At 36.3% G+C, this 16,279-nt stretch overlaps 1 protein-coding gene across 4 annotated transcripts in view; it reads right to left on the reverse strand.

Moving 5' to 3' along the window:
- Positions 1-1,445: 1,445 nt before the first annotated feature.
- SV2C (synaptic vesicle glycoprotein 2C) overlaps positions 1,446-16,279 on the reverse strand; it is a 114,292-nt gene continuing 99,458 nt past the window's right edge. For all 4 annotated transcript variants that reach the window (XM_084504709.1, XM_084504711.1, XM_084504710.1 and 1 more), the window contains one exon: positions 1,446-10,418. In XM_084504709.1, coding sequence (XP_084360835.1) covers positions 10,235-10,418 — 184 coding nt within the window. In that variant the 3' untranslated portion in view covers positions 1,446-10,234. The remainder of the gene's footprint in view (positions 10,419-16,279) is intronic.

Here is a 16,279-nt window from a genome sequence, read left to right on the forward strand (position 1 = left end):
TTAAATATATATTATTATATATAGCATTAAAAATGTGAATCCCAGATGGTTATCTATAGGAAAACCTTGTCTTTTGCAACCATAGAAAATTCTACTCTTTTTAAATTGTCTTTTACCTTTCTTTAACTTTATTAACTTCCACATTTTCTTTCAATGCATATTCTACTTCTATTACAGACACTAAGGATGAGATACATAAAGAGTTTTCATAAAAGAGCAAACTGAGTAAAAAACACTGTTCTGAGTATTTTGTGGGTAGTCAGGAGTGATGTTCTGCCTGTTATCACACCTGATGTGTATTCATTGCACAGAACAAACAAATCTTTATTTTAATATAGCAGAGCAAAAAATGCCCCTTTATTAATCTGGTGTATACTAAATAACTTTTCATTTGTAATATGGATGATAAATAATTGGCAGATTTATTTATAAACACTTCCATGTTTTATAGATTTATGCTGTACACAGTCATCCTACACACAGCATGCCCTTTCACAAGTATACAGACAGCTTTCCTCAGGGGACTTAATTAAAACACTTGGTCAAACATTTTGGTAGTTGACAATTTGACACAGAGGAGTATACTGGAAAGATGAGTTCATAAGTGTACCAAATGGACTTAAAATGAAAAATTTGAAACTCTGAAAAAAAAGAGAAATTATCAATGCACCTGCATGCAAACACATATACAAATATTGATGACTGTAACCTGCATTACAGGAGATTGCACACAGGAGGAAAGAAAATCAAATAATAAGAATTAAATAAAAAACAACAACCAAAAAACAGAGAGGCAAGGACCATTGCCAAGATCTTGCTGCAGATTCTGAAAGTAAACATGTATAAATGGGAATTCAAAATATCTTATTACTGTAGAAAAAAATATGTACATGTTTTCTCACATGAAGAAATAGAGAATGTCAGAAATGGTTATGAATTTCTTGACAACACGTGCACACTAGCACACCTGCGCTTTTGTACACTAAAGACAGTTTGAAAAGCTATACTCCCAGTTGGCCTAGACCAGTTGGCAATTTCAGTGGAAGGTTAGCAGGAGAAACTGAGAGCAGAAAATAGCTCATGAAAAACTAGGAGATGACACACTTTTTCCTTCTTTTGCTCAGCATTAGGATATGCTAAAAATTTTTAAGAAAATCATTAACCTGACAATGCCAATAAATTACACTGAAGAAAAAGAACTCTACTCTCACTAGACTGACTTCTGCATGTTATTACACTGTGAAGGAAACTGCCCACTTTAAAAAGGATCTGCTTAGGTACAGTAAAATGACATATTTTTGAGGCCAAGTAAAAGATACAGTTTAGTTGTCACTGTTATGCAGTTGAGGGTAAAACAGCTAATTTTGGAAAGACTTCATTTTTATTTTTTAATATACCATTCTATAGAAAATAGCTAAAAGAAGCTGTCAATTGACTCATTAGGCTTATAGCGTTGGATGCTGTTAAAAATCCTTTTATTGGTTGGGAAATGTTACACTCATAGGGAAAAGCCAGGGTTTTTAAACACGAATAGCTTTATTCATGTTGAAAAAATGAGATAAATGAACATATTTCTCTCACAACATAAATTTCCACATGCCAGTATACACAATCATGTATTTAATACATTCACTTTTTGATGAAAAAAGCTAAGAAAGCTAATATCCCCATCTTGCAAGTTACAATATTGATTTAAACATGGATCAGCTTACACACACATCACTAGATTCATGTAACAGTTTGTAATATCATAAAACACAAGGAAGACAATAAACGCAGTCACTAGCAGCTTGGTGCATTTATTTTTCTCTTTATAAATGAGCTGGCTTTCCTGCAGCTCTAATTTTGTACCAGTTCTCATTTTTGTTTCAACTGTCAGTAAAAACTTTGATTATGACTAGTGAAGCACTAATGAATCAGTGGGCATATTAGAGGGGCACAAAGAAACTGGAAAGACCTTCAAGGTTTTGGACACAAAAGATGAACAGAGGCTGGCTTTTTTATTTTGTTTTGCCTTTTTTTTTTTTTTTTTTTACTTTTGTAAGATCTCTCTCCAAATCTTGATTTTTCTCTTTTTCTTTATAAACTATTAGTTTTAATCAATGTGTACAAATTTCCAGAACGATGTACTATCACCTGCTGCTATGTTAAATATGGACAGCAAATTTCTGCTTGAAACAGTCTATTCACGATGCCTATTAGAAGCCACATCCTGCAGTATTACTCATTAAATACAGGTTTTGCTTCTGGAAAGACCCAGTACTTTATAAAAGTCTTATTAGGTGACTATTGCCACCTTTCACACATACCCTTTCTGAAGGTTTGATATAGGCTGGTGCTTAGTTTATTAACTCAGAGAACACACTAAAAAAAACAACCAATCAAACCCACCACCACCATCATCACCACCACCAATTGCTTGCTTCATGGCGTTTTTTTCTTTTTTCTTTTGTTTGTTTGTTTGTTGTTGCTTTGTTTTGTTTTATCCTACTATTTGTTTATTTATCTTACTATAAAGCAGTTAGTTTTCCTATAGGAAATATACACTGTTAGCTCCTCTGAAATCAATATGCCTTTTCTTCTAGTGATTTCTTAGTTCTGTAGGATGTGTGCACATACCTGCCAGGGGAAGCATATGTCAACGAATGAGTGTTCTTAAAACAAGGAAGGAGTAATGTAGTGGATGCCAGAGCTTTTGAAAGAACTCTGTCTACCCTCACTGCTCTGTGCGCGCACAGGCATGCATGTGCTGCTATTTTCACCCTGGATTAACTTGAATTATAACTGGAATTAATTTATAATACACTAACTACTGTAGTAGATCCTTGGGGATGTTAATCATTAACTAAAAGACGCCCTGGACATGGCTCTGTTTCAGGCTGGTCAAAGATTGCTGATAAGAGCAGCAGTAAACAATCGAATAACCACATTACTAGAACAACGGCAGCCATGTATGCAGAAACAATGGAAAGCATATGCTACAGGAAGGCACAGACATTTTCTCATACATTACACAGAAGCTAACATGTTGAGATCCACTTGGACCTTTTTAAAGGATTTCTATTCGAATAAGACAAAACTCTAGCTTTTCAGGATTTAAAATATCTGAGAGTGCTGTTTCTCTCAGTCACTGGGACAAAAAGAGTTCATCAGTATCACAGACGAACAGAATGGCTGAGGTTGGAAGGGACCTCTGGAGGTCATCCAGTCCAACTCCCCTGCTAAGCAGGGTGACCAGGATCATGTCCAGGCAAGTTTTGAGTATTTCCAGAGAAGGAAACTCTACAGTTTCTGTGGGCAACCTGTTCCAGTGCTCTGTCACCCTCACAGCAAATTGTACTGTCTCACTGTTTTGAAAAGTGTGTCTGCAGAAAGGCTACGGCTAAGTCAAATTTTATTTTTCAGACCATTTCACCTGTTCTTTTCCAATGCTAGAAAGCTAATTGACAGCTAAGATGAATTTTGGCGTCTCAAGACTTTTATGCATGAGGAAGTAAAATGTTTTGCACAAGGAAATGAACAGAATGTTATTTGTGTTCAAAGAATAACACATAATGCAGAAAGTAACACTTAGATCAAGAATGAGATGAGAATATGATTTATAAATCTTACATCAACCTGTCTTTGTCTGTGTGTGTGTGTGCGTGCATGTATACATACACAAACCTGTATGTCCACATATGTATTCACCTCTAATTATGTAATACTTCTGGTTTACAATCTACAGTATTACAGAGCTGCAGGGTATAACTTAAAGAAAACAGCTTCCCAAAATAAAAAATAATGGAACACTACACCTTGAAATATTACTATTAGCAATTTTATTCCCTTTCATTATTTTCCCCACCCTCTTCTTTTGAAAGACCACATTTTAAACATGTAAAACAGGTCCTACAGTAGATGCACAACTGACTTTTGCCACATAGACAGTGGGGGACAGGCACATATTTACAAGACAGATATTCAGAGGATATAGGGCATATTTTATAGGTTAGAATACATGCAGTATTATCAGAGATAAATGCAAGGTGACGAATCTAGCTGTAGACAACATGAAACTCGGACAATATGTAAGATACTGACCTCTTACACTTGCAATGAGTTATGAGTGCTGTCCGTTAGCAGCAGGTACCTTCAACTTGCTTGGACAGAACTATTGGTAAAAACTGAGTGGCAGGTGGTAGATGTCCAGAACTGGACAGTAAGACAGTGAGCAAAAACATGGACTGTGGCAAGAGTGATGAAACACAGACTGCCAGCAATTTTTCTCTCTCACTTGCAGACTGATGTGTCTAGCTATAGCTCAGATGAAGGTGTTGAGATCCAGCATATGAGTGAGATCTCTGCAGATCCTCTCAGTTATGTGGCATTAAAATGTGTATTCATGAATATTCTCAGTGGAAGGGACAATATTATTTTGTGTAAGGCAAATAACTTCATTGGTAAGTAGCTTCTTTCTTTGTTTTGTTTTTTGGACTGTGCATAGGTAAGGAGCAAACAATATGGTTTAGGTCTTTGTCGGGCAAAGAGTGTCATTAACACTGTAAACACAGACAGCAATTACACCTGTATTTTTTCCCATTCTGGGGAGTACTTTCGTTCTACTCATGTTTCTTGTGTGTGTTGTGAGAGTAGACTGCCAATAATTAATGTTTTATTCATTTTTATTTAGAGAGGATGTACTCCATGGCCTAGGAAGTGTGGCTATCTATTACAGGCCAACATCTTTGGAGATGACTCAACCTAACAACATATCAGAAAAAAAATATTTTTCAGGTTCAGTTTGTCCTTTTCTTGTTTCTGACATGCTTAATCACTGCATCAAAGAAAGGTCCTGAATGCACATGAAGTTCTAAGAAAGGTCCTGAATGTGCACAATGGTCTATCTAATAATCTTACAGCTTTAGAGTATGATTAAATATTGAAGCATCTTTCCTTTGCATGAAGAAATAGGGTATTCACCATGGCAAGAAAGGCAGATAATAATTGATAAAGAAAATAAATTTGTATCACCTAGTTCATTTGAGTAAGATGTAAGAATACTAGAATAAGAGTAGAAGAAAGCAAGTGAGGCTGATTTCATCGTATGGTGTGACTCAATGAAGGTAAGTGAAGGTAAAAGAGATCTGTGGGTAGCATTATAAATTGGTGTTTTCTGTTTAATTCAGGTCCTGAGCTAAGTTCCAGATTCACTAATATGTCTTTGCTAATTCCACATCACTGCTTGATCCCTGTCTTGCCAATCTACATACAGAAGTCTGTCTTTTCATACTCTTTTTCCAAAACTAACAGCCTTGGAAAGTACTAATTCAGGCAAATACTTAATATTTTACAGTGAGTTTAATGAACAAGTGTGCAGGGAATGCAGAGGAAAAACAGTCTTTCAGACTAGCTTTCTTCTGGAATATGGTTACTGAACATGTGTTTTCTTTCAAGACTCTGGAGGAAGTGCAGCATTTCTGTTTTCACTTCTTGTATCTTTAACCCCCTGAGTGCAAGGATTCATTTTTAACCTTCTGATTGAAATTTCAATTACATTTCCAGGTTACTAAACAGGAAACATGGCTTGTAGCTATATTAGAATGATCTTTTTAGGATCATCTTTTTTAGGTAAAGAGGTGTGACTGGATGTAAGCATCACTTCCTGACTTATGACGATCATTTTAAAACTCACAGTAAGGAAGAGAATATAAATCTAGCACACAGAGTCTGTTTGTTTGAGGCGCTGAGGACTATACTATACTGCTAAGAATTGGAATTAGCAGTAATGTTCCAAGAGTAGGCCCAGGGAGTTATGTGAAGTTAAGGCTACATTGTAGAAAAAGAAAAGAGAAGAGAATAATATTTCCTTCAAAAGGAGCTGAGCTAAGTTCACAAACAAGCAGATTCCTCCATATTTCTACACACTGAACTGAAACAGCTGAAGGAGCCAAAAAAGGACCATTCTTAGAGGAGATTCCTCCTACATGTATTAGTTCAGCCTTCTGGATATGTAGGGAAATGTGGAGTCTCATTCCCTCAAAACAAACAAACAAACAAACAAAAAAATATATATGTATAATTGCCTGAAGGAGTTTGTTTTCCACTTTTTTTTTTTTTTTTTTTTTTTTTTTTTTTTAAAGAGATTACCAAATCCTAATGGTGAGTGTCAAATCTTATTGCTGAATGTTACTATGAAGCTAGAAGCAAGAGCATGAGCATTGAATTTTAACTATTTGTAGTTGGCCTTTGGGTAAGAAATGCAGTTTCAGATAAAAGGAATGGAATGGCAAGAGAAGAAAGGTAGCAAAGGTTGACTTAGCAGCCATGGCTGCCCCACTCTTCTGAGAGGATTACTAGAGGATCCATCAGGAAGGAAGTCTAATGCTTTTTCATCTGTAGCTAGTGTTGTGGTACATGCCTTTAGAAGGGCACCAGCTAAAATCAAACACAAAAGAAGAAGGCTTCCCCATATATCATCCATTAGCAATTCCTTTGAGCACTCCAGAAACCATGAAACTCCTGGTTCCCTTTTTAGGAATCTGTACTCAGCAATCAATGCAATGCATACCAAGTGTTGTAGTGCATGCTCCTAACTGACAAGGTACTAACATGACTATAGCCAACCTTGTTAAAGGGTGCAAACACAACGAATAACATGCTTTCAAGAAAAAAAAAAGAAAAAATTAAAAAAAAAAAGTCTGGTAAGTGAAGATTTTCTATCAACCTGTCTCGAGTAAAACTAATAAAAATAAAATCTGGCAAAAATCAAAACATGTGGTCTGTTTTGCTGTCAGTTTTAAAACAGCTGACCATCATAGTAAGTACCATTATAAATGCTATCCAGTTTCTTTGTCATTAGGGTATATTGTACTTTTTGTCATTGCTGTCACAGGCATGAGTTATTTCAGATTTACAGGAGAAGGACATTGGACCCTGTGTCTGACTTCAATTTACTTAACTAATTTTAACTAATTTAACTAACTTTAACTAATTTTCCTGTTAGAGGTCAGTCAGTCAATTATGTGTGGTTGTTAGCTCTGATACACAAATACTGTCAAGTTCAGTTCTCTGTGTGTATATAACACAGTTATGTTGCCATATAAGGCAGTATATGGTATTCTCTTTTGAAGGTATATGCAAATGACCTCTTAATTATAGGTGCATCAAGGGTATATATAGGCCACTAAGTGACTTTTTGTGTGAGATATAAATGAACAGACATAGAAAGGAAGTGAAATTCCTACTGTCCAATGTGTATTACCTGAGATCACTTCAGAAGCTGCAAAAAAGATGCATTCCCTTAAGACCAGACAGCTCACTTCTGCTTATAATTTACATAACATTTGCATTCAGATCTCCAGGGATCATATTTTTCTGTTTCAGACTGTGGAGTACAAGCATCTTACCAAGTATTTATAACTTGAAATCACATTCACTCCTTTTGTCTTTATGGGATAAATCTTAATTGCATTCAAGCCCAAACCACTTGATTGTTCAAACAGCTTTCATGCTGGCTCACACATCAGTTCAAATGTGTTGAGCCAACTGGCTAATCAATTATTGAGATTCTAGTTTTAGTTTTAATATGGTGGAAATATTTGTGGATTTTTTCATTTTGTTCTCTTCTGTTTACTTTTTCTCCTCTTTCCTAACCAGTATTCTCTTTAATCCATTTTCCTACCTTCGAACATTCCCTCTAATCCTGGACCATGCAAGGTCCACATTGCTGGGCACTTTGTCTTTACTAATCTCCTCTGTTGCTATATTCCAAGTACAATGCAGGTTTTCAGGCTGCTCACTTCACTATATCCAGACTTAATCATATACTTACGATGTGGCCAGGAATTAGGATAAGAACCAGCATTGCAAACAGCATAATTTTACAAGTAATGAGATTTTAGTGCATTAACCTTGAACTAGAACCTTCAAGAGTTGAGTCTTATTGTTCTGTGGACCACTTCCTCCACACTGATCAGGTGGCACAATGCATTGGATCTGGATGTTCTTCTATATTATATACAGAGTTGGACAGACTATACTACTTGAAGTGGACAGTGCACACAGCAAGACAATGTAATATTACCATTGCTGTTGATTTTCACTCAGGATATGTACAGAGGCTTCAGATTTCAAAATAAGATGTAAAGTAAACACAAGGAGGTGGACATATACAACTAATGAATGGCACAGAGAAGTGGGGCCAAAGTCAAATACGATTCTTACTAGGGAAAACAGCCTTGAAATAATAAGACGCTGACTAGTGGACAAAAGCCACAGGTGCAAAAGTAAGGCCCATGTTTTATTCTTAACCTGGAACATGGCGAAAAATAATTCTTCCTCCCCCTTTTTAAACATCATTTAGAAATTTAAAATACATCTTTTAAATCATGGTTGGATATACAATATTTTATGTCAGACATTTTGACTGTGTATGTTGTAAAATAAACATACTTCTTAAACGTTCTTTTTTTTTTAATTGTTTTTGTTTCTGTTTCTTTACCATATTTTATTTATTAACATCAAAAAATGCCTAGTAATTTTCAATATTTATGCTTTTTAAATTAAGCCCATTTTCTCATTTGTTAATACTAGAAACCACACCCTGGGCTAATTTTTTGTGCTACAATATATAGCACAGGCATTTGTTCAAAATCAAAAAACGTAACTTCCACATTTAGTAAATAAATAGTGAACCTTAAATGTAATAAATCATCTTGTATAGACTGTCTTTTACTGACTCTTTCAACACAACTAAAATGACAACTGACAAAATGCAGAGATGGATATTACTACCCAAAAGTAAGTAGTTCTTACATATGAGAAAGAGAAAACAAAAGTGAAAAAATCTATCTTACTATATACATTGACTTTATCTGAAAGCCTAATTTCTTTGGTAATAATTCAGCCACCTAATAAAAGTTTTTCTTTAAAACTTGAAACTTTAGATAGTTCATCAGCTGATAGAGACTGTCTTAGCTTCAGTGAAAGCAAAGCCAGTTTCTGTAATCAGCAGATCTGTCCCTTTTGTCTAATAATATTATAGATGAATCTACATTTAACTTTTAATGCTAACACTTTAAAGAGATCTAATAACATTTTTACAGGGCAGTAGGACAGGTGGGGATGTCTTTATTGCAATCCATGACAATTCATAGCATATGGCTTAGAAGGAACATATATACTAACATTTACTCTCCATCCTTACACTTGGTCTCATAAAGATATGACCATTGCCTACAGCCTTGGCATGGTTTCTTAATGGCTTTTCCAAGAGCTGTTTGAAAGTGTTAAATGGTGAGATATCTCTATGATATTAAAAATCAGCTGAGTAAACGGTTGTATGAAGGAATGTATAAACTATGAAAATAATTCAGGTTTTTATTATTGCTTTTCTTTGTTTTGATATTGTTTAGAAAATGTTTTGAGAGATTTTAATTACACTATACTCTATGTTGAAGTTATGACCTGACTAAATTCAATAGGTGGCATTCTGTGACAGAGAAATATGTATTAGAATTGTAAATACCAAACAAAAGTGTACCAAACAAGCTTCTCTGACAGCATTTTACTTTTCATGGAGTCTACTGGCTTGATTCTTCCCTTATTCATACTTACAATAACGTAAACACTGGTTTGTATTGATCTACACCTGGAACAAGACACATTCACAGTTTTAAAATGGCAAAATATTCCAGATGCCACAAAGGAGAAGAAAAAAATTGTTTGTTTTATTTTGAGGACCAGCAACAAAGAGTACTGATGCAATCTATACAGTTTCCTGATTAATGCTGCATGCATTGATACATATAAGAACAATATTTCTTGCACCAATACTGCTAAGTATTTGACTTGCATGTCTGCACTGTTACAAAAGCTCATAATGCCGTGACCAAATTGAACTTTTTTTTTTTTTTTTTTTTTTTTTAAATAACATGACCACTTGCATTTTAAATATCTAATTATCAGTATGATTTTTGTCTTCCTGGACATGTCACTGGAAGTGTTTTAAGAGGTAGCTTTGCAGTTTGAAGTTAAGTGAAGTGGTTTTAAATAGCAAAGTATGCAAGCAAATGAAAGTGAAATCTAAAACTTTCATACAGTATTTTCTAAATCTCTGCCACTCTTTTTCCATGTTTGATTTCTGCCATCAGAGCACTCTGATAAGCATTGAGAATCTGAAGCCTTTGCACCATCAAACAGTAGAGCTCACATTTTACAAATAAATAAATAAACAGTAAATGGCTTTTTCCGGTTACATCAACACCTGTGTTCTTGTGTCAGGAAGCCGAAGTCCTACCAGACCTCCACATACTAGAACAGTAGAAGCAAGGAGAATAGGGATTGCTTTGGTGATACCAACAAGGGAACCAAATATTAAGTTTCCAAGTACAGCTGCTGCTTTGCATAGCGCATTCAAAAAACCAAAGCCTGTTGCCCTAGAAGAAAAAACAGAATAAAGTTAAAATGAATGTAAGAGTAAAAACCTTTGAAACAAATCCTCAGTGGGAATAAATCAGTATAGTCCTCTATTTTAAAGTGAATTTATTACAAGGATTCTGTACTTGATCTTTATAATGTGAAATCAAAACTCTACTGTAACAGCATTTTATTGAGACAAATTCATTCTGCTAACTTGGGGACAAAAATATGAAATGAATAAGTGAACAGGCAAGTTTGTACTTTCACACAACGACAAAGGACCTACAAACAGAAATTCAATAACATTTAAAATGGTGGATCAGTAGAGAGGAGGTGAGAAATCTTTCAAGAGCTACATAGTGATATCAGGAGGTCACCAAAATAAAAGGATGAGCATCATGGGGTACTGAATAAAAATTGTTTTCTTACAGATGATATGCCTGTTCAATGCTTTCTCAAAAGGGTTATAAGACCTTTAATAATTACAAATGTCTGTCTCTTAGGGTCAAAGAGAATGAGGCTTTAAAAACAAAAAACAAAAAAGACCCTGCTTCATGCAGAAGAGATACCTAAGAAACTTCAGACAAAAGGGATTGCCAATAGAAAACACAATACGAGCAACTCAGAGGTGCTTATGCTTTGTGGAGGTATTATTTTAGAGGTATAATTTTTGGTAGCGAGCACATAGATGTACTATGCAAACTGCTACTCTTTTAATTAAATGTGTTTTGACGTGACAGTATGATTCATAATTGCAAGAAAAATAATTGTCCTAAAAAAAGTGTCCTAAAAAAATCGTCTGTAAAATGGCAAAGTCTTTAACATTTCCCAAATCTCTAGGAAGTGAAAGGGAGAATAACTGTTTGAAGCTCACACTGTGCTCACTGGGACAAAATTATAAGAATCACAATGATATAAACTTCTTTTCAGAACAAACAATTTTTTTTATTGTTAATATTAATTATTGCCATTAAAAGGAAAAAGTTCCCCAGTCCAAACAGAAAGAATTGACAGAGAAACTAATGGACTGGGTGACTAAGAGGTTACTTAGTTATTGTAGTGAAATTCTATGTAAAGGAATGGAAGGTCCTATACTCATATACAGTCTGTACTCAAAAGTAACTATGATGAACTTCTGCTACTGTAGCTCATAGAATTATAGAATTGTTTGAGTTGAATGGACCTTAAAGATCACCTAGTTCCAACTTCCCTGTCACTTGGAGGGATGCCACCCAGGTGATCAGGTAGTCCTGGGCCTCATCCAACCTGTTTTTGAACATTTCCAGGGATAGGGCATCCACAGCTTCTCTGGGCAACCTCTTCCAGTGACACACCACCCTCTGAGTAAAGAATTTCCTCCAAATCTCTAACCTAAATCTGCATTCTACCTTGTCTGACTGAGCAAAAAGTTGCTCTCCGTCTTTTATATAAGCCCTATTTAAGTATATAAAACTGCAATAAGATGGCCCTGGAGCCTTCTTTTCAGACCCGAGCCCTCTCAGCCTTTCTTCATAGGAGAGGTGCTCCAGCCCTCTGATTAACTTCATAGCCCTCCTCTGAACCCATTCTAATAAACCCACATCCTTCTTGTGCTGGGAGCCCCTGGATACACTGCTCCAAGTGGGGCCTCACAAAAATAGAACAGAGGGGGACAAACCCCTCCCTTGACCTCTTTCGATGCAGCCTAGGATTCTTAAAAGTATCCCAGAGAATCAACCTAAAGTAAGCAGACTTTATCCCAAATGACAACAAGGTTACAACTGAGAGGTTTCTCAAGGTTTTTCACAGAAATATTTTTATTTTGAAAAAGAAAGCCTAACAAGGGAGAAGACCCTCTACCTCAGGCAAACAATGGATGTAGCCACAGCCCACAGTGTCACTAGTTTATGTTTTCTTCTGCAAATCCGGTCACTGCATCTTAAGAGAATTGATCAGTCAGTCCCTTTGGCGTCCTACATCTAAGTCATATCTCCTGGGAAAGTTAAAATATCCTGTGTAGAAGAGCTCACCAGCATATTGGGGTTAGTAGCACTAGCCATGTCCTGAATTTACACAGAATCACAGAATTTCTAGGTTGGAAGAGGATGCTGTTGGCCTTCTTGGCCACCTTAGCACACTGCTGGCTAATATTCAGCCAACTATCAACCATCACTCCCAGGTCCTTCTCTGCCTGGCAGCTCTCCAACCACTCATCTCCCAGCCTGTAGCTCTGCTTGGGGTTGTTGCGCCCCAGGTGCAGGACCCAGCACTTGGCCTTGTTAAACTTCATGCAGTTGACCTCAGCCCATCAGTGCAGCCTATCCAGATCCTCCTGCAGAGCCTTCCTACACTCAAGCAGATCGACACACGCACCTAGCTTGGTGTCATCTGCAAACTTACTGAGGGTGCAAACATTTATTTATGTGATATGCTGTACTTCAGAATTGTACTGGTCCTGTTATATTTGAGGATGCTGCACCAAAGGAATAATGAAGGTGGATTGGTACCCTTCTGGTCTATTTCCATATATTTCTGGCCCTAGTTTGTTCTTAGATGCTGAAATCTAGTTAATCAACAGGGTCAACTTCAGAATCATTTGAAGTAATGGTATAAAGTAATGTTTATTTTTTGAGTAAACATAATTCCTTTTTGTGCAATATGTTGTACCCATGCAGATACTGCATGAAAAGAAACATTAATAATATCTAGGGAAGGAGAGGCAGGTCATTGGGATAGCAGAGCAGAAACTACACAGGAAATGAGCTGGGGAAAAAAAATAATAGCAAAAGGGTCTCTAATATGCCTCCTGAATGGTCAAATGGCTACTTTTTTTCTATGTTTGATTAAACCTGCATTACTTACGTAATACTCAGGGCCTAAAAAGGTAAACTTGCACATGGAGGTGAATATCTTCAAAACGACATGCTCTGCTGCCTGATGATGCAGACCAGTGAGGTCTGTCTGAGAGTGCACTGCTGAGAGCACCAGAGGAGGGACCTTTGGAAGAGTTGCTTGAGAGCCTTCCTGTCAGGGAAACATTTGCAGTAATTCCTTGAAAATGTTTCCTCAGAAGAGGACTGATTAACTTTTAGGAAGACTTTTGGAGAAATCCAGCCAAAGAAGGACTGAGAAATGTACTGAAGGAAGTAGCAAAGAGCCATCCTACTGGAGTAATTTTTCAAAGTCTGTGGTCAAGTGTCTACCACAGACAGATTTGTACTACCAGGCAGACTAAGCTGAGCATCAGAAGTGTACCTGTAAAAAACTGACCAGAATGTGAAAAAGGTCCTGACAGGGAAGACTGATACATAGCCATGCAATATATATGTTGCAATACGCAAACATGAGAGCAGAGTCTAATAAAACCTTTGCTGCAGTTTTTGGGAAAGTGCTAGTGTACTGGAAGTCTGCAAATGATCAAGGACTTACAATGTGCCATCTCAGGATCACAAATGAGTTAAGTGAAAAAAAACACAGAAGTGCAAGGCCATTACTAAATACACTGATCTACACTAAGTTCATCAGTTACTGGGCAAAACACTGGCATAAGAATATCTTTCTGACTGTCAAAAATCTTTGGCAATAATTGTCAAGAAAGTCAGTAGAAAGAACCCCTTGTTCTTTTAGAGGATGTCAATAAACCCTTTGGGCAAATCAGTAAGACAGTCCTGGTGAATCACTGTGGGCTTGCCTTAAAGACAACAAAACAAAACGAAATAGAAAAAGCTATAGAATTTAGTATTAATAGGAAAAAATATTGAAGTCCTATAAAAGTGCCAGGTCTCACAGAAAGCTGAGTGTTAAAGAAAAAGAATTTTCCCAGTATTTTACTACTGGTGCTACGAAACCTGTGACAAAGAAAAATACCGAGCTTCCTTTCACCCAAGTCTCACATAACAAATGGCAAGAATCCAAATGGTTAAAAATAAAGGGATTATCCAGGCCTTTAGATTAAATGCGCTTATTTCCTAGTTGCCAAATATGCTCCTTCTTAGACCAGGTGCTTGTGTTCTTAAATAAAGTAGTTCGGGTCCACTTTTGTGTTGCTTATGGAGCACCTACCTCATAACTTCATTTTCATGCTGTAGAGTTCTACTGAATGTGTAACACAGTCATTTGATATCCCTCTTGCCAGACCTAGTGCTAAACTAGCAGCACTTTACAAAAGACTCTGAGTAAAATTTTTGTGGGTTTTGATGACTTGCAAATCCTATGAAAACAGTAAGTTTCTGAATGTGCTATGGATAATTTTCTAATCGCCTGAGGATTAATTTTTCTAATCCTCCTTTTCAAAAATAAATACACAGGTCATAGTCTTGCCAATTACACCATATAATGTGCAAGTAAAATCAAAGAATGTGCCTTCCTGCCTTAGACTTGCTTGAGAAACTTCATAGGTGTGGTATTTCATGCCTTTAAAACACCAGCATGCAATTTCAGCAAAGTGCAGTTGAACTGCATCCACAGGATGGCAGTAGAAAATAGCTGCCAGAAAGTCTGCTATAAGTTGATGACTGCTGTTATGACTCAAACGACTAGAATACTTCTCTTCTGACAGCCACAACAATAAAAAGTTGGATTTAAGATAACCTATGAATAGGTTTTATTACTCTGGGGACTCAGAAAGAGGAGGAGAAGATAAATATAATGAACTGAAGATAGGTGACTTAATTCTTAATTATGACCAAACCTTTATGAACTTCTTTCAAAGGTATGAAAAAAGGCAAAACAGAATGAAATCATTTTATAGCACACCTTGAATTCTAAATATTCCTGGCCATGTTTCAAACCCTGATGCCTGGCAGCCTTAGCAAAACTGAAGAATTGTTGGTTATCTGATGTAATCTGATTTTGATTTACTCTGCGGGAGATACAAGGATTCCACTTTCTGCTTATTTGGCTTATTTGTTGTAACCATTGTTTGACAAGAGTCTTGGCTTATAAAGTCAATTCTTCCCAAGTTAGCTCACAAGAAGACACTTAATACTTATAGAAATGTAAAAATTCCATTTAAATGTCATACAAATCTCCTGTTACTTTTTTTTTTTTTTTTTTTTTTTTCAGAGAATTTTAACTCTCTTCTATTCATATTTGTATTACAGGCATAGCTAGAAAATTATGCAATGTTGTTTCAGGTCCCTTTGGCACAAAAATTACAACACAATCTGTAATTACATCATCATACAATATATTTTTTTCCACATTACTCTGCCAATGCACAGAACAAAGGCAGCTTGAGGGATAAAGCATGATGTAGTGAAGGAAACTTGGTTTCCCTCATGTTGCAGAATTTGGAAGGTACACAGATGGGATTGGGACTGCAAGATGAAAAAGCAGAGTCTCATGATTAAGCTAGTTGAATGCTGTCAGAAGAACAGTTACAAACCCCATTCCCATAACAGAATTTCTATATGATGCTAGCAAGTCCTTTAAGCTAACTAAATAGTCATTAAGTATGTAATTCACATTTTATGTCTGCTCAGCTTAGCACCTTCAGGTTTGTGTCATTGAAGTGCTGAGCAGGGGAATTTATATTTTTAGCCCATTCCCTCTTCTGAAATTCTCAGTGATTGGGTTTCCAGGTCCCACATGAAATAAATCAGGCACCTAACATCATTTTTGACAACATTATCATTTTCCTCAGTGCCTTAATTCCTGCATCACCTCCCTCCAAAGAACAGCTCTGAAAATACAGAAAGTTTTTGAGAGTAGAAAATCACTCTATAAACACTCAAAAATGTTCACAAGATTATTAATAATTCTTCTTTAGAGGAGAGCTTTCGAATGGGGAATAGGGATATGGTTTCGAATAGGGATATGGTTTAGTGGAGGGCTGTTAGCGTTAGGTTGGAGGTTGGACTCGATGACCTTGAGGTCTCTTCCAACCTAGGAAATTCTG

Source organism: Aythya ferina (genome assembly GCF_964211825.1).
Source record: "Aythya ferina genome assembly, chromosome: Z".
NCBI lineage: Eukaryota > Metazoa > Chordata > Aves > Anseriformes > Anatidae > Aythya > Aythya ferina.